Here is a 19,241-nt window from a genome sequence, read left to right as displayed (position 1 = left end):
TTAAATTTAACTCTAAACTGGAAGTGATACAATTGAGCTTTTACAGTGTTTAGCTAGCTCAAAATCTCAAGTCATTTTGAGGTTTTCTTTAGCCATGTCTTAGTGGTGTTAAGAATAGTCACTGAATCAACTAATGAAGTCAGCTATTATGTCAACAACTTATTAAGCAAGTTGCTGAGTCAACTGCCATGCTGGCAAGTTGTTATGCAGGCTATTCGTTCATTGAAATTTTTTTTATCTCCCTCTAAAAAGGCGGTTGACCTGAGCTAAGTTTGAGCTCACGTTTTTGTTGCATGTAGAAATTTCCAGATAATCATGTATAGGGGGTGGGTAAATTTGAGTTTGAATCGAGTTTAGATCAATCCGATCGAGTTTTAAGTTAATCGATTGGGAAAAAGGTAATTCAAACTCAATCCAAACTTTGTGATTTGGTCCGAACTATGTGTCATAAGCGGTTTGTGTGTGCATGGTGTTCCGATTGGATTGGTTCTGACCCGATCTGATCGAGTTGTCTTCATTTACATATGATCGGAACCTAAATTTTTCAGATTGGGTCAAATTAGGTTATTTGCCCATCTCTGCGGATATAAATATCTTTGTAATCTTAGTAGACAAAATTTGGATTTTCTCTATGAGTAAATTATTTTCTCTTCACTTTCTTGCATATTACTTTATATTCTTGCAAAGAAGGATTCTTGATGCGTGCAGTTTTTGGTATACTACTACTATCATGGCTATATTTTATTACGCTGGATCCCTGACTTTTTTATATTTATCAAAATATTGACATGTTTTGTTCATTTGTATTAAAAAGGTCCTCGACTGCTATGTATATTACCACCGTACCATAATTATCACTGGATATGAAAGTTATTTCAGTCATCTCAAACAGAAAATAGGTACCTACTTGATATAAATGGATAAATTATGTCCTCAATTGGAAAACAACAAAGGAAAAAAATGAAAAAGAAAATAGGGAGCCAGGCGTTGTTTGTTACTCCTGTCAAAATTGGTAATCTGAACTCTCAAGAGGAAATGAAAACAATCCCGCGTTTCGCTGGTTACTCTATTTTCCTTGGGCTTTTCTTCAAGTTGCGTTCACGTCTGCCCACGGGCTTTTTTAGTGGGCGTCAATATTGGGGAGCCCATGTTTCTTTCGCGAATTGCCCAGGGGACCAGCGTGTTTAAATTTTAATGGCGCAATGTGGCTTCTAAAATAGTTGGGTATTGTTGAGATAAACAGCACCCAGCCAACTACATGGAAAAAAGTTCTGCATGGGGCCATTTATTCATAAGTTTGGTAGTTTCAAATATTGCTCTCAATGCCAAACTTCTGTTTGACATTGGAAGAGTAAATCAAATTTAGCAGGACATAATAATTAGTTCTCAAAATATTGCAAGCCCAGTTTCTGCCATATTCATTAATTCAAATAATTTGATTCATTCATAAGTTTGGTAGTTTGTCTTCAAATTGTTGGGATAGTACCTACCATTTATCCCCACATGCTTAACATCACACTACTCAAATCTTTAATCCACTACATCAACTGATTCAAATAAAATAGCCTTTAGCACTCACTTTGATCATTTTCTCCTCAGCTTCTCCTTCATCCTGTCAACTGCAGACCTCAAAGTTCCTTCATCTTTGCAGAAGGTAAATCTCACCAAATTCTTTCCATCCTCTGGATTCAAGTAAAATACGCGGTCGGAATTGCCACAACCCCAACTTCCTTGATCAGATATTCACAAAATGCAATATCAGTTTCGTGCCCAAATGGGGTGTGATCTACAACCACAAAGTATGTCCCACTAGATGGGAATACCTTGAAACCAACAGCATTCAATCCCTCCACCAAAATTGCCTTCTTTGCCGAGTAATCTCTCTTTAGCTCCTCATAGTACGTCTCCGGAGCTCTAAGGGCTGCTGTAGCTGCCCACTGCATTGGAGTGGATGTGGCAAACGTGAGAAAAGAGTGTGCCTGCCGCACCCCCCATGTAAGGTGCGGTGGAGCTATTGCCCACCCGATCTTCCACCCTGTTAAAGAGAATGTCTTCCCTAAGGAATTCATGGTTACAGTACGCTCATACATTCCAGGAAGAGAGGCTATGGAAATGTGATCCATTTCAAAAGCCAACTTATCATAGACCTCATCACTAAAAACCAACACATCATTCTCAATGCAAAGAGATGCAATAACATTAAGTTCCTCCCTAGTGAACATCTTTCCAGTGGGGTTATGTGGAGTGTTCATAAGAATTGCACGAGTATTTTTTGAGATTGTAGACTTGAGCTCTTCAATGGGGATGGCAAATTCTGGAGGGCGCAATGTGATGCATTTAATTTTAGCACCAGCCATGGAGAGAGTAGCTTCATAGGAATCATAGAAAGGTGCAAAAAGGATCACCTCATCTCCAGGATTAATCAAACCTAAGATGGTTGCAGCAATGGCTTCGGTGCACCCAGAGGTAACAGTAACTTCCTTTTCAGGGTCAACCTCGAGCCCAGAATCTTTCTTAAACCGGGAAGCAATGGCAGAGTTGAACTCTGGAACCCCATGTCCACGAGCATATTGATTCTTCCCATCCCTTATGGCTTGAATCGCTGCATCTTTAACAAAATCTGGGCCATCAAAGTTGGGAAAGCCTTGACCAAGATTTATAGCTCCATGTTTGATGGCAAGCATACTCATTTGTGTAAAGATTGTAGTTTTAAACTTCTCCAAGCACTTAGCAACCTGAGAAATAGAGGCATATATATCAAACAAACAGATAAACAGATCAAGATCTGTTTGTTTATGACACGACTGATTAAAGGTGACAGGACTTCTGAATTATGCAACGCTAAGCCATGCCACAATCATGCACATGGAGGGAAATAGAATAGCTTGCTTCTGATGACTGATTAAAGACAGCGAGAATATAGAAAGCGTTTGTTTAAAGTTAGAAACTTATTCAAGTGCAGATTTTTGACCCAAGGCAATAATGTACTGCTATTATGATTGCACGACTCTTGGAACCATAAAGTGATAATAAATTTGGTTATAATTTGTCCCACCATTTGGAAACGACAAAACGAACTTCAATATTTGGGGGAAAAAAAAAAGAATCAATTGGCAAAACTAGAGCACAAGGTCAAAGAAAATGCTTTCTGGAATCATGATAGTGTTCACGTCCAATAATGTATCAACAGAATTCTCTCATTCACTAAGTTAAGCATATAGGGCAGGAGACAAATATGCGCAGAAATATAGAGCTCCAATTTCTCAACTGATTCCAACCTTGGCGTGAAACCATCGCCACGTCAAGACAACTAAGCAGGTTAATTGCATATAGGTAGGGATGATGTTATGCTACGCCAGATATTAACCCTACACGGGTTCAAAGTACCCCAGCGCCATTTCATATTTTAAACAAACGAAAATAAATAACCATAGCTATCAATAATTAGTGAAAATAATAAACTTCCCAGCTGAAATTAAATTCACAATTTAACTACTGATTTGACCAGTTATACCAAAAGAAACAAGAAATCAGAAAATGACTTAAAATCTTGACACACACACAGAGGCAGAGACAATCCGGATCAGATGACACAGACGTTGACTAAAAGGAGCTGAAAATGAAAAGATTGGAAAATGGGGAAACCTGTTGAGGCTGAAGATTGGTCTTCTGGATGGTGTCGCTTTGATTGGTGGAAACGGTGGACAAGCTCGCCATGAGAGAAGGGTACCTAGGGCAAGCGGTACTGATTCCTCTTCTTCTGGTGTTGACAGAATCAGTAATGCTTATTGTATGCAAATGCTTCGAAAACGAAAGCAGAGCTGAGGAAGAAAAAGAAGACCCGAAGGCGGACGGCTTAAGCATTTTACTTTCACAACATGTCCAGGTGCACTGACACTGCATGATTCACGACTAATTTTGCATTCCCATTTCCTTGATATTTCCGAATAAACAAATGAGGGTAAAAGAGATGATGGATCTTGGATTAAATGGTTAATGGATTGTTTACTAGTAGCCCCCGCTTAGCACTCAGCTGGGTTGACCACTAGAATTGAGCTTTTCTTTACCGTTCAGATTTAAAGCGGTCCAATAACAAAAGCGTGGAGCTATTGGCACCCCTACTTTATTCTTACAAAACCCTACTTTAAATAAAATTATAATTAAGTACAATTGAAAATTAAACACATATAGATTTTTTTTTCTAGCAAATTACTTAATTCATAATCAATCCTTTTAAAAAAAATATTCTATATGTTCCTATCTAACTAAAATAAATTGTACAAATTTAGAATAATCTATTGTTCTCTTTTGATTTCTTATTGATTAAATATTTTTATACTTAAAATTGCTTTGAAATTCTAATTTGAAATATGTGTTATTTCAGCCAATAATTAACATTAAAAAATTATCACCCATATAACTTTTTAATTTGTGTGTAGAGTAATAATAAAATTAAAAATAATTAAAAAATAGCACAATAATACTTTGAGTTTTAACAATAAAACAAATCAAATGAAAATTGAGAACTTAGAAAAATGTATCTAAAAAAAAGGACATTTTTGAAAATAAAATGAATATAACTAAAAATGAGGTTTTATGAGGAGACCACAAGAGTGTCAATAGTCCAACTCATAACAAAAAGAGAGGAGCCTGTAACACTCCTCTCCTCTCTAAAATTATTACAACACCTGTTTTAAATTTTATTTTTCAAAATATTCCCCCTTTGTTTAACTTATGAAATTAAAATCAACCATCTCACTATAAAATTCTAAATTTTATAAAAATTTTAAATTATTTTCTTCTCATCAACTGGTTTCCTATCTCCATAATTCTAAATTCATATAAGTTGGTCCATGTAATTTCAATTAGTCTATAAGGGGTTTAATGAAAAAGTTAGATGGGTGTAAAGACCCAGTCATGACAAAATAGCTACTAGTTGGGCCATGTAATCGTCTTGGGCCCGTTACGGAGTCCCCATTTGTTACACAAGTCATGCGAACGGAACCACCAAATCATGAGACACCCATTATCGCTTTATTTATCCTTAATTTCCTGGAGTTCCACATCAAAATGTTACACTAATCGGTGCTTACGCCGAGATAACAGACTTGGTCCCCTCGAACTCTGATTTTATTAACTCTCCATTTGCATCCTCAGAAAGTAGAAACCTATTTGCGTTTGCTCATCATGTTCAATATGTGAATCTTATTTAATAATTTTCTCAGAGGCAAAGCTTCTCCTCTTAATAACCTGGATTTTATTTTAAAAAATTGCATTTTGAAAGACCTTAAACACGCTGCAAGTAGCAAATGTTTGCATCATCAAACAGGTTAAATATTATTAATCCTGAACTGGGTCCTGAGTTGAAGGAAAGGAATCTTAATTTTTTTAACCAATACCAAGAAGTACAAAATTTAATATTACAAGTTAAGTTCGTTCATATGATAAGTAACGTGTTAGGGTTAATTGATTACTCTTAAAATCATTAAAAAGGTGGTGATGAGTCTGATGACGTCGCGCACCGATACCGACAATGCTTCTGTGTGATTATTATAATTATACAATTAAGAATTATGTCTTCGCATTTTTTATACTTGAATTCAGAATTGTCATCAAAGAAAGTAGATGCCATTTTGAGCTAAGACGATGCGCAGAGAAGAGAACTTCTCTTCTAAGTGAGAGACAGACAATATGTGAATATGTCCGTCCGACGATGGTGGTTAGGTTCATTGTTGTGAAAGGCACCGACAGTACTGCGCCATGAATTGATGACAATTGACTCGGCCCATTTTGCATGTCACAAACGCTCTAGCCGGCCTTATGTTAGTGATCATATTTTAGATTGAAAAATTGTTTTGGGAATTTTGTTTTTAAAAAATAAATAGAGTTTTTGAGACGTTAATGGCTAGCTATTTGATGTTTTTTTCAGACTTTTTTTAAAATATTTATCGGTGAGAAAACGTTATTAAAGAAATTTTTGAATCTGAAATCTGATTTCAATAAACTTATTTGAAACTGGCAACTGGGCCGGTCGCATAAAACTTAAAAAATAGTTTCATGCAGTATATTTTTTCTAAAAATCTTATTATTACAACTGCAAATAAAAAGTTTCATCTCATCATAATATATTTTGATGAAAATAAGGTATCTCCGCTTCAATTTTTATGCAGCAGATCATCTCTCCTCTTGGTCAAAAATTCATTTTCTTTCAACAGACCCTCCTTTTCTTTCTGCTTTTTCTCAAGCTCGGCACTCAACTTGTCGTGTTCTTCTTCAGCTTCTTTGACCTTGCCTTTCAACTCGGTCAAATCGGATACCACTGGCTCTTCTTCCGAGGACTCGGTTGTTGCCACGGTGCTTGATGAAGCCACTTCTTCGGACACTTATTAATAGACAAACAATGTAAAGCAAGGATATCAAAATTCATTATAAAAAATAAAATATTAACCATCAAAATGATTATTTAATATATTTTTAATTTAATTTAACTTTTTTTTCCCACTATTATACTTACTTTCTGCTAGCTAGCTAGGTCAATCCTTGATTCCTTCAGTTTCTGATCGAAGATCTTCTTGTTTTTAATATCTCAGCCTACGATCACACTTAAACAACATTTGAAAAATCAATCTTAAGCAATTGATACATTCAATTAAAATAAAATGACTCATATACGCATATGATTTTATCAACATATAATTTTTTTAAAAAAAAAAACCAGTAATTTTATGTTCCTGTTATTCAACGCAAACTAGTAGATTAAAAATTAAGCAAAAACCTTTGCCTATTGAGTATTGCCTAACCTTCTTGTGGTATGAAATAAATAAATGCATAATGTTTTTAGGAGCTTTTAATAGCCTTACTCATACAAATTGCATTTGCATGATATAGCCATGAGCCTAACTTATTTATTTACTTTCATTTTCTTTTGTTTTGTTTTGTAATTTTACACATGACAATACATTAAATTTCTTCGGGTGGCGTTATTTGTATGAACTCATCAAAAGCTTTCTCCACACCCCATTTCTCGTGAAGCATATGTCTTAAATTTAAAACTTGATGTTCTCCTTTAGACACCCCGCTTTCTCCAAAAAAAAAAAAAAAATCAAAGATTTATAACATTAATCGTCGTTTCCACCGTGATTTTAGATCAATAATTAATGTTGGAGGGGCTCCCAAAGAGCAGCTCAATTGGTTGAGGGCTTAGGATTTGATGCTTGAATGTATGGAGGTCTCATAATTGACCCTTTTGGTAAGTTTAAAATTCTATCATTTATTGTCTTATCATGGGATGGCCATCAAATTAGGGTGCCTAACTAATCCCCTAATTTAGAGTCTAGGTAAAACAGACCCATAATCTGAGTTAGTGCAAAAATCTAGATTATTAAAAAAAATTATTATTGTTGTTGAGAGGGGATGGGGGAGTCGGGGAGGAGATATTTTAAATAATTTAAGCTGGAGATACTTCGATAAACACACTATATATGAGATATTTTCACCTGTTCTATTAAATTAACCGTAACATCTTTATTATCCTGCCTCGAGAGTAATTTCATTTATTATAAATGCTCACTACTTACAATTACCAAAGATTGATATTTTATGAGTACTTTTTATCTCCATCTAAATCTTAAATAAAGAAATATAAACTCCACGTACCTCCATTATTAATTAGTATTTGATGCAATTGGACATATATAGAGCAGGCTCACTGAGCATTTGTCGATGGAATCCTTGGTTTATTAGACCAGTCATTTTACAGTTACAAAGTATATGATTAAGGGTAGTGCTACACATTAGGATTAAAATTTATTAAAAAGAAAAGGATGATGCATCGAAGATAGGGAGGAATTTTAAAAGAAGCAAGTCTATTTGATTTTTTCAGTTCAATTTAAAAAATCAGCGTAGTGAATAGATACCACTGATTGTGAGAATGATATACAAAAAAATAACTTTTTACAATGACGCCATGCTAATATCTTCAACGAGGGCGGTCTAACTTTAAACTAACAAAGAAGAATTATACATAATTGCTGCGAAAGATGCATTCTAAAGGATTCGTCCACAGGCTTAATATGGGTTTTATACTTCTCAGAGGCAAGTAATTATTCTACTTAATCATCAGGAGTTTATAAAAGAATTTACAAATTCAAAGTCCAATGTCAAGGCCTTAACTTGCTACAAGTGACAAGTGGCCAATTGTTGAATCATCAAACAGGCTAAGGCTTGCTAACCGCGAACTGGGTTCTTGATGGAAATCCTTAATTTATTTACTAGATACAAAAATAAATTATAATCCTAATTACTGTATGATTAATCATACCATTTGTATGATAAATAATGTATTAGGATTATGTGCGATTACTCTTAAAATCATTAGAAATGCGATGACACACCGACAATGCATGTTATTATAAAGGGTTATTACTGTTAAATACCGTATTGGACACATAAATGTAGGTCTCTAGCTCATTTTTAATACATGTTTATGACAATCTTGCAATACTATGTCAATACAATTCTGTACCACGTACGTGCGCAGTTTATTTTCTTATACAAGTTTATCTTAATAATCAATAATCGCAGCATTATATTTTACTCAGTAGAACGTTACAATTTGAGAACCAATGCGCTGCAGTTTTTTTTTTTTTTAATATTGATTACATATCAGATTATTGTATTATGAAGTATATGCTCTCATATATACATAATTGAGACTTACATTATTACATTAAATTTTATGAAGTACACATCCAAATAAATAATACTCACAGACGAGAGATGTCTATGCTCTGCTCGCATTTCGCAAACGAGAAGGACTTAAGAATATTTTGACCGAGTGGCAATGCGCTGCAGTTAAAGTCCAAATTATTTACTTTCACCATGACGATATGGAGGGTCGCATGGCATCTTCAAAAGACAATGTTTGGAATCATTAGACATCAAATAAAGCTTTACTAAAACTATTGGTTCTTGTACTTTCAAGGCCTTGACTTCCTCCAAGTTGCCTGTAGACTGTAGTTGCATCGTCAAAGGGGCTCATACATGACAATCGCCTGCAATTGCACAACGTATCAGGCTTATTCTTGACAGGGAACTGAGCTTTCGTCGATGGAATCTTGATTTATTAACCAAATACAAAAATTATAAAAATCATCAATAACAACGTAACTGGACCAAAATATATTAATTACTGCAGATTACATGATTGATCATACACTCGGATTTATTCAAATTTATTAAAAATTAAGCTGATGACACGCCGACGCTTTATATGGAGAAATAATAATTAAAAAAAAAACGCATTCATATGAACAAAATTAGCAGATATCAGCAGAGAAATTAGATGCCATTTCTGAGAATGATGTACAAAAGAGAACTTTTTGGGATGACATCATGTTAATTTTTTCAACGATGGTGATCTAAATTATCATAAAACCATGTCGATTGTCTATGTTTTTAAATTGACGAAGAAAAGTTATATAGAATTGCTGTGAAAGGTACATTCTTAAGAATCTTCGCCTCTTAATCATGTGATTCAGCAAAGCTTATACGTACAAAGATAGGGAAACGTGAACCACCCTTCAGCATATACCAAGATCTTCATTTTGTGAATTTTATTATTATTATTTTGGGTTGAAATTTATAGATTATAGTGGGCCGAACTTAAAGGGAAAATGACAATTGCTGGAGTAGGTGTAAATGATGCTATAGAGAATCGATTACCTTTTAAAGTTAATTTGATGATATGTGCAGAGAGGTAGTGGAGGAAATGGAACATTATTATTAGAAAAAAAAATTCACAACAAAATAAATTTTTAATCTTTTGTGGCTTTTGTTCTAAATTTTGTGCTGTTTTTGGTGCATATATTATTATTTTTTGGTGAGTGATTATTACTTTGACTCGAGTAATTTTTGTACGAGAATTGATTCTAACACTGAAATAATTGTTGACATCTTAATATTTAGGAAAATTATTCGCCAATCACCTCAAAAATATCGAAAGTTCAAGCAGTCACTCCGAGTTTTTGATAATATTTTTACATCACCTCAAGTTTTAATATCAACTAGATACTTTTCAGTTTACCCCTTTAGTCATTAATAAAAAATTTAAGATAAAATATTATTTTATTCCTAGATTTAGTTAAGATGGTAACAAAGATTTTACTCCTTTTTTTTTTCATTTTAATGGAAAAATGGTCTTTTAAATTATATTTTTTAATTGTGATTGGAGTTAAAGGAAAAGTGGTTGGTGGATATAAGACTAAAACTTGAGGAAATACAGAGATATTATCATAAACTCATGGTGGTTACTTACACTTTTTGGATAAAAATAAATAAAAATGAATCAATCAATCTTTTTTTTTTTATAAACTTTACCTACATTTTCAATATTTTAAAGATGTTTGAGGGATAATTTCCCATAACTATAATAAAAAGTGATAAAAAAATCATCAACTATCAAATTCAAAGATAACCTGTATTTTTATGTACATTCCTTTCTTTTTTGTTGCAACTAATTTGCATATGGAGTAAACGATTAAGTTCATAGTAGAGATATAACTTATAACCTATAAATATTTGTTTTTATAATTTGGGAATTCTTGCTTGTCAACCAGCAATCCATTTTTACATGACAATTAGTCATTTTATTTTAAAGTTGTAGTTGTTTAAAAGTTACGACCTCTCAATTTTATACATACATTCATAAATGATTTTTGGTGTAAAAAGTTACAACTCCAATTTTATACTTATCATACTACATCCAATATATAATCTAAGTAAGAATTCTAATAGATTCGTGACTCCTTACCAAAAAAAAGGAGAGAGAGAGAGAGGCGCACAAGCATACACACAGTTAAACAAACAGCAGGTACCCAATTTTTAAACAAACAACGGTACGTGTACAAGTACAATTTGTAACATCACCTAGATGACTGTCATTGTTATATATTCAATAATTTTTCTTTGAAATCCACCTAAAATAAAGCACAACTTACATCTGAAAGTGAAACACTCAAAACTCAAAAGCTTATACAAGCCGCATTAACACAAAACGAATCAGCAAAATCAAATTGAAGAGTAAATTACAACATTTTTGTAAGATTTTGGTTCATAATTTTGCTGAGAAGGTTCAAAAACCATAACTTAGTTCTAACAAACACACAATACAAATAGGCCACCCCAAAGAAGCAAATGATGCAACTAAAAATGAGCAAGCTAATTATTAATAATATTATTATTATTATTTTTTACAAATTAGAATCGAGAGAAGAAGTCCACACAGAAGCTGAGAGCAGACGCCTAGATTTCCACCCTAAAACAAGCCTATTGTTGGCTAGTTCCTCCACTCTATAGCCATCATTAAATAATCCTAATAAAAGCTTTGCTTGACAATGATTGGCGAAGCTTATATTAACTGGCTTGAACCCCACTGCACCCAACCAATCCCCCCAAGAGTAAACCTCCTCCTCTCCGCATGTTCTGTAGATCCGAGCCAATGACCCAGATATTCGGGGGCCCAAGAACACTCTTTCCACTAAAGCCCGAGCCCGGCTCTGCATTGGAAACCCGGCCTCCAGTGAATCATAAACCGCTGAGTAATGGTGCAATGAGTCCATGAACCGGCTCACGAACCCGCCATCTCCAATGGGTCCGGTCTCCTCTTCGACTAGAGTCACCAATTTCGGATTCAGGGTCTTTGCTCCTGATAAAAACGAAGCAATCGAATCGGGCGCCCGGTAACTAAAGTGAGGTAGATGTAACATGCAGTTGATAATCAACGCTTCTCCTCTTACCAATTTCAAGGCTGATGCCTTAAACGTTTCATCAGAGTCCAATCTACACTGATGAAAAGAAAACGGTTGACCGATTGATGCTGCAAATGCAACCAAACGACGCCCCGTTTCTTGAACGGTGCTGATCGAACGTCTACCACTGCCTCCCCTAGATAACGCCGTGATCCTAAGATGTGGGGCTGGTGGGCCATCCTTTCTAGAAACCAGCGCTTGCATCAACGACGCCCATTGAATCCCTTCCATGATGTCATAGTCAACTATGTGGACTCTCCTATCATTGGCTACAGCCTCGAGAATCGCCTGATTGGCTGTGAAGTGTCCGAACTTAACGTATGGTGACATGTCTTGCAACAATTGGAAAGCAGCGAGCACGTCCGTGTGATGATGGTCATCACGATGGTGGGGTCCGTTGCTGGTGTTATGTTTGTTGTTGCCATGTACGCCCCCGGCACCTTCTAGCAAGCCTTGCAAGGCGTCGGTAAAATACGCCGCCAACCTTTCCATGTTGGATCCGTCGTTAGGGGAAACCAACTCCTTGAGCCGAACCAATATCACCTGAGCCAATTCACGGCTTTTGTTGACGCCGGTTAGGGCTTCAGCTGCAGCCATCAAGAGATGGACTAACCTCAAGCCCTTGAAATCCTCGCCGTTGGTTTCTTCATCTACGGCCATGCTGCTGCTACTGGTTTCAGTTGACACAGAGTTGCATGGCTCATGGGCAATATTTGCAACTCTTGCATTAGGATTTAATCCGCTATCGTCCATCATCGACTCGATGAGGTCGTGAAAGTCATCTTGACCTCCAGATAGAGCTTCCCAGTCTACGACCGGAGACCAGTCGTTCCAGTCACAGGCATAGTCGTCGCCTGTAGTGGTAGTGGTGGTGGTGGAGCTGTAGCCGGAGAAATCAAGATGGAGGATATCATCGAAGTCCATGGCCATGGCCATGCTGGCTGAAATCACTGAAGAGAGAGAAAGAGGAGAGTAGTGTGTTTATTTGTCTTAGGTTGTTTATTTTTAGGGGTTTTTTTATAACGTTAAAATAGAGTATATAGAGATGCATATATAGAGGGGGAGTAAGGAGAGAGCAAGAAGCTGAAGCAAGAGACAGTGAAGGCAGAAAATGATTAAGTCTTAAAAGTTTTATTAACTGATTATTGAATAAGATGGGCTGCACATCCCTTTGTTGGTTTGGTTTTAAATATTTGATGATTAACCATTAGGGTTTGTCCCAGTGGCTAGAATCATTTCCTCATAACTGTGAGAGAAGTTGTTTAATTTTGTGTAGATATATTGTAAAAGTTTAATTTAAATTTTTTTCTCAAAATTTAAGTTGTGTTATATTAGAATTAATATAAATTATTCTCAATAATTATATGATTGTAAATATCACGAACAATAATTTCTTAAAAAAAAATACTCGATGATTAGGGGGTCTTAATTTTTCCTTTCTGTAAAATCGAGTGGGCCGTAATCAATTAAACAAATATTGATGAACAATGTTTAGGAGTACCCCAATCTTTACATCAAAACCCTTCTATTTTGGAGTTATTGCCCTAGAGTACCCCAAACTATTTTTTGCGTACTATTCAATCGGCGCCGCAATTGGTTTTTGAAAAATTTAATCAATTGTAAACTAATTAAAGTCATATTTTAGAAAAAAAATATTCTTTTAGTCTAAAATTTTTCTCTTATAAAAACCACTTATTAGACATTCAGTACACTTAAAAAGTACTTTTACTTATACATAAGATGCTTTTCTAATTCAATTGATGCTTACTTAATTATTAATAAAACTACTCAATAATGTACATTCAGCATAAAAACTTTAATTAATTCTTAATCCCTACATTACCATGGATACATTTCAACCAATCATTAAAAGAGCCAAAACTTTAGTTATGTGCATGAATTTTGATATAGAGATTGCAAAACTTCAGCATTAACCTCTATCATTTACGGGTTACAACATTAAAAGCTGGTGGTTATGAAGGAAATTGAGGCAAACTAATGGGGGGTTTATAACTGATATCAGAAAAATCCGATCTACGACAGCAAAATCTCCAAAGTTGAGCAACTTTAATGGAAAAGACAGATCGAATCAATTTGCGTGGAAATCATCGGAATGAGAGCTCAGCTAGAGGAAAGCGCCATTCTTCTTTTTCTTTTTTCTATGAAGTGGAAAAGTGATTTTGAGTTGGACATTTTTTAACCATACGCCATAACCCACACTTGTGGCTCTTACGATTCAGATAAACCCTAAAAGATGGTGCTTCCAAAACTCAGTTAAGTTGACTGGTCTGTATTTGCTATGACTACGTGTATGACCACGTCAGCATCTCCGCCACGTCACTCTCACTGCCGGCTCCACCGTCTCACCTCCATTTTCTCCCATTACTTGCTTGCTCATAACCCACCAATCATATTTCTAGAAAAAAAATAATAATAAATCATTAATCATAAATTATATGGATGCAGCATGCTGATCTGAACACTCAGTTTATAGGGAATGTTTGCTTCAGTTCTGATAATCGCCATCAAAGGGCTCCACAATTTCGACAATGTTTCCAGTCAAATGTATATTGATGGACGTGATTGGTTGATTTGAAGCCACACCAATGGGCCCCATAGAACATACGGGATGACTTTCGGCCGGATCAATTCAATTTTGTACGTTAATATTACATTATGTAACAATAAGTAAAATTTGATGAAACCAAAAAAAATGCGACAAGGAAAAAATAAAATGAGATAAAGCTCATCGTAAATTTTGGCATGGGGTACTTGATGCATGCATGTTTGTTGCAAACTTTATGCCATGTTTTTAGTGGTGCGATGTATAAGTACACTACTTGATATTTGTAAAAGATGTCCACAAAAATACAACTAAATCTTATTGTAATAATTTGAACGGGTGGTTTAATAATAAAAGTCCAAGACGACACAAGTAGTGAATTATGTGTATGTATTTAATAACTTGTCCGAGGTTAATTACATATGAGTTTAACGTAACCTAGATTGTTACGTTATATGTGATTAGGAAATATAATTAAAAAAACTGTTATTAATCCCATGAATAAAATTTTTTTCCCATTCATGTTTTAAAACTCATCAACATTCTCCTGTCACTGCAAAAATTAACTGTCAAAGTTAATTTATGGCGAACAATTTAGTCTTTTGAATAGAATTTTGACGAGTGTTTATTGTCTTTTGAAGAGAATTTTGTAGAAGATCTATTACTATATTTGCAAGTTACATAAAGTCATTTCAATTGAGTCAAAAGATTATGATTTTGCATAATTAAGAGTTATTATTCTCTACACCACAAGGCATATCATATGAAAGTGCATCCAATTTTTCACAAACTTAAATGACACTAATTAGAGATGTGTGGTTTGCAACTTAAAATTATTATTATTGTTGTTATTGTTGTTTAAAGTACAAAATAATTAAACATTAGTAACATCATTTTAATTGGCAAATGAAAGGTATATGATCCTTTCTGATGTGGGCTCTACTAGTTTTTAAAGATTTCCTACCATGTGTTTTTCAATGGTAGTATATATGTATATGGATAAGACTTAATTTTTTTATTTATTAATTACCAATCAGTATTTGAATTATTTGTCCAGAATATGATTATATCATCAGAAAATCCTTATCCCAAAAAAAGATTGCCTCAAAGAAATGTCAATTAAATGGATGGCTGAGATCGATCACAATTAAGTGGGATTCTAGGATCTAAATGCTAAATTAGTCAAAAGTCAGCTTGCTAATCATTTGATAATGACAGTGAAATTCTTCAAGACGAAAGTGTAAAACAGAAATTAAATAGTAAAAAGCAAGACTGAAAGTAAAAACAGGGAAAGCAAAAAAAAAAAAGAAGGAAATTTGTAATGTACAGTGAAGGATTGCGTAGTGTATGACCTAAGACGTGGCTATATCTGAGGCGCTTGATTGAATCATTATAGTTTTTTAATGATCCAAGTCCAACGGCCGGCGTGCAATATGTAATACTGATACAGACAGGTCCGCGAAAGCGAGGCAAGCTCACGCAGTCCTCTACTTTAGACGGCAGTTAGGGTGCATGTCAAATTCTGATCCCTAACCCAGAGCTAAGACATCTGCTAATCTGTTAATTTAGCTATTAATCGCAACTTGACGCCTCATATCACTCAATGAACGCTACCTATAATTTTGTGCTAGTGACAAATTTCAGAAAATATCAGTGTCAATTATCCATTTACATGCGATAAGTAAATTGAAGTCGGAGCCAGAATTGGAAGTCTTGTCTCTAGAGGGCCAAAATGTTAAAATATTAAAGTTAAAAAGCTTAAATGAATTGTCTAAGTGTGTAACATTTTACATATGCGTATGTTACGATTTTTTTTATATTAAGAATTGAATGTACAGAAATGAAATTTTGATCTTCCTCGCCTAGTCGCCTTTCCAGACCCCTGGTACCATACAAGAAATTTTATAATATGAGCCGATTGGCATTTGATCTTGCAAAGTTTTCTTTTAAAATTTGTTTGATATAAGAAGGTAGAATTCAAGCACGATTTTTAATACTATATTATAGCAACTTCTGAAATTTAATGCCGATGGATATTTCAATGATTTAGATAGAAAGAATTTAGCTGTTTTAAGTATATAAAATATATGAATTTTTTTTTTGCCTTTTTGGTATGTTACACACACACACATATATATACACACGGATGCTCTTATTATTAATTTTTTCATGCGGACACGCTTTTAAACTGTGAGATTTTAATAGAGTTAGATTTTAATATTATTAAACAATATGACTTTATAATGTATTGAAAATTAATTGTACTAAGCCACACTACTTACCAATGTATCTTGCATTAAAAAAATAAGGGTGCCTGCATTTGAGAATGATTTGTATGTGAACATTTATAATGGAACACGAATATCACCACATAGAGAAATGTTTTAATCTGGAATTTTAAAATGCAGGAACGTCCGGAAAAATGTATAAACCGTGTGGTTTTAGCACTTTAAGTTTTAAACTTTTAAAATCTCGCAGTTTTAAAGTTTTTTCGAACATTTCCCGCACTTTATAATTCCGAATCAAAAAACTACTATCACCGAATATTTGAACATTTATGATGTCCCCAATCAATAAACACCTCAATCTTATATTAATTGTTTGAAAAATATTTGCTTCATCACCCCCCTTTTTTTGGATTGAAACTAAATAACCTATATAAATTAGTTTACTTATTATAGCAAGTTATTATTTAAATCGATGGTCAAAACTCTGCCAGATTCATGTACATTTACCAATTGGGTATTAAATATGATCTATTTATAATATCAATTCTATTACCAATTAATCCTTGGTATTTATTTATCCTCGCAAAGAAAAAACCATCACCATCAAGACATTAATGGATGCTGATGAAAGCTTAAACATTAAAACTTTCATTATTCGAGTCAAAGCACTCTCTCATTGGCCAGTAACACACGCCTTGTATTTTAAAAAATAAAGAATTATAGATTCCATTAATTTTGACCATATAATTATAAAAACCCTAGTTGTCAACCGTACTTAAATTTTTTTTTAATTAAATAGAAATATCTACTCGTATATAACAAGAACACGTATGAGATTCCCTACGTAAAAAATAATTATCATCAACGGCTGCTGCTGTACGAAATTTAGTACATTTCTTGTGCATTGTACTATTTAAGCAAAAGAAATCTCTCAGGGTTGGCGTAATCAGACCAAGAGCCGTAGAGTTTTTATTTATTTTTTTATTGGAAAGAGTGAGCAAAACCCTAGTTGAAAACAGCTGCAACTTGAGCAAACTTAGGTCATACATGCGTCCTGACCAGCATAAACAGTAAGATAATTTTGCTTACACTGAGTTCATATACATTTACAAACTCAAAATACTGAAAGAGTTCTGGGCAGCTCAAAGTGAATTGTGAACATAAATTTATCAATTAAGGTGACTCAAATTGTTAGAAAGATTAATTAACTTTGGTTAAAAATTAATCACGGGTTTTGGTTGTTGCAGTGAAGGAATGACTCATTGGTCATTGCCGGTGTTTTGTTCATTTAACAACCGGCAGAGATTTATTGCAGCTTACACTGTTGGGCAAATCGAAGCATTTGGAAATTTGTGCTGGTTGTTTTTCTTGGTGTCTTTCTTTGACATTTATTTGGCCCAGAATAGATTGAAGTTATTAATAAACACTGTTGCTTCAGCTAACAATTGGATTGCAGTCTTGCAGAGATAAACAAATATTTCTTTTGAACGAAGGGGGTGATGAATATTAAAAATTTGGTTTAATAACGTTTTGGTCCCTGAGTCTTTTTTAAATGTTTACTCATACGTTAGGAAATTTTAATTTCGAAAATATCAAACAGATAATAAATAATAAAATAGATGGAAAATAAAACCAATCACACAACATAATAATTTATGTGCAAAACTCTTATACTATAAAAAAAACCACAACCATTAAGGACAATGAGAGAAAATTTACTATATGAAAAATTATTATAATTACTTTATAATTTTTCATCACATTCAAAACCCCAATAACACCTACTCTCTCAATGGACCTATTGTTTTTCTCACAATAGAAGGTAAAAATTGTCTTCTTATAGAGAAAACTAATTGTTGTGTTAAGTAAATAAGTAAACCCAACTTCCCTATATATGATAATGATTTCTTATAGAATAAGTATTCATTTTCTTATATAAGTTATATTTCTCCATGAGTAAATTAAGTCCTAAATGGAAAATTATTTATTCCTTAAATAGGAATTCTTTTGAATAAGAAAACAACTAAATAAGAAAAGAATATGAAATATCATAATTTAGAATTTACAAATCCTTATTGAAGAATGAGACATATTTCCTAACATCATATAAGGATATAACTTTCCATTTGAAACATATTGGTCGATAATCATATTGAAATTACCCAATTACTCTAATAACATGAATAACAATAACGTCACTATCTTAATTCCATAATTTAATCTTTAATGATGCTTCCACGGAAGCACTATTTTAAAGAATTAAACGTAAAAAATTAAGTTGATTCTCTTCTAACCAGACAATTGTGTACCCATCACAGCCCTCTTTTAGTTTTCCAATTAATTAATCATTCATTGAACGACGAGACCAAGAATACTGGCACCCGTAACTGAACTAGCGGGACCTATAGCCTAAAGTAGCACAGGCATCACCTTAACCAGTAGAGATACTCTGTATTCCTATCAATGAACCCCCAACGGGAAATGTTACCATGCAAATTTAGAAAAGCAAAAGCCAAATAATTAACTTTTGCTAAGTTAAAATGGCTAAACACAAAAGATAACGAAACAATGAAACTTTCCAGAAATCATCTCTATTGTACTTTGCCATGATCTTTGGTTTATTAAATTATAGAATATGGACTA

The 19,241-nt window shown here is 33.9% G+C and overlaps 2 protein-coding genes across 2 annotated transcripts; both read right to left on the bottom strand.

Annotated features, from left to right (window-relative positions):
* Positions 1-1,417: 1,417 nt before the first annotated feature.
* Positions 1,418-3,997, bottom strand: LOC18042810 (probable N-succinyldiaminopimelate aminotransferase DapC). The gene is given in 3 exon segments (XM_006434089.2): positions 1,418-1,703; positions 1,706-2,735; positions 3,646-3,997. Coding segments are annotated over 3 exon segments (1,407 nt in total). The 5' UTR covers positions 3,904-3,997; the 3' UTR covers positions 1,418-1,584.
* Positions 3,998-11,249: 7,252 nt separating this feature from the next.
* Positions 11,250-12,885, bottom strand: LOC18042809 (nodulation-signaling pathway 2 protein). The gene has a single exon (XM_006434088.2). The coding sequence runs from the start codon at positions 12,741-12,743 to the stop codon at positions 11,250-11,252; it is 1,494 nt and encodes a 497-aa protein (XP_006434151.2). The 5' UTR covers positions 12,744-12,885.
* Between the last annotated feature and the right edge of the window lie 6,356 nt (positions 12,886-19,241).

Source organism: Citrus clementina, unplaced genomic scaffold (assembly GCF_000493195.1).
Source record: "Citrus clementina cultivar Clemenules unplaced genomic scaffold, Citrus_clementina_v1.0 scaffold_5, whole genome shotgun sequence".
NCBI classification, from domain to species: Eukaryota; Viridiplantae; Streptophyta; class Magnoliopsida; order Sapindales; family Rutaceae; genus Citrus; species Citrus x clementina.
Note: the sequence above shows the minus strand (reverse complement) of the source record. Positions and strands in the feature narration are given on the sequence as shown.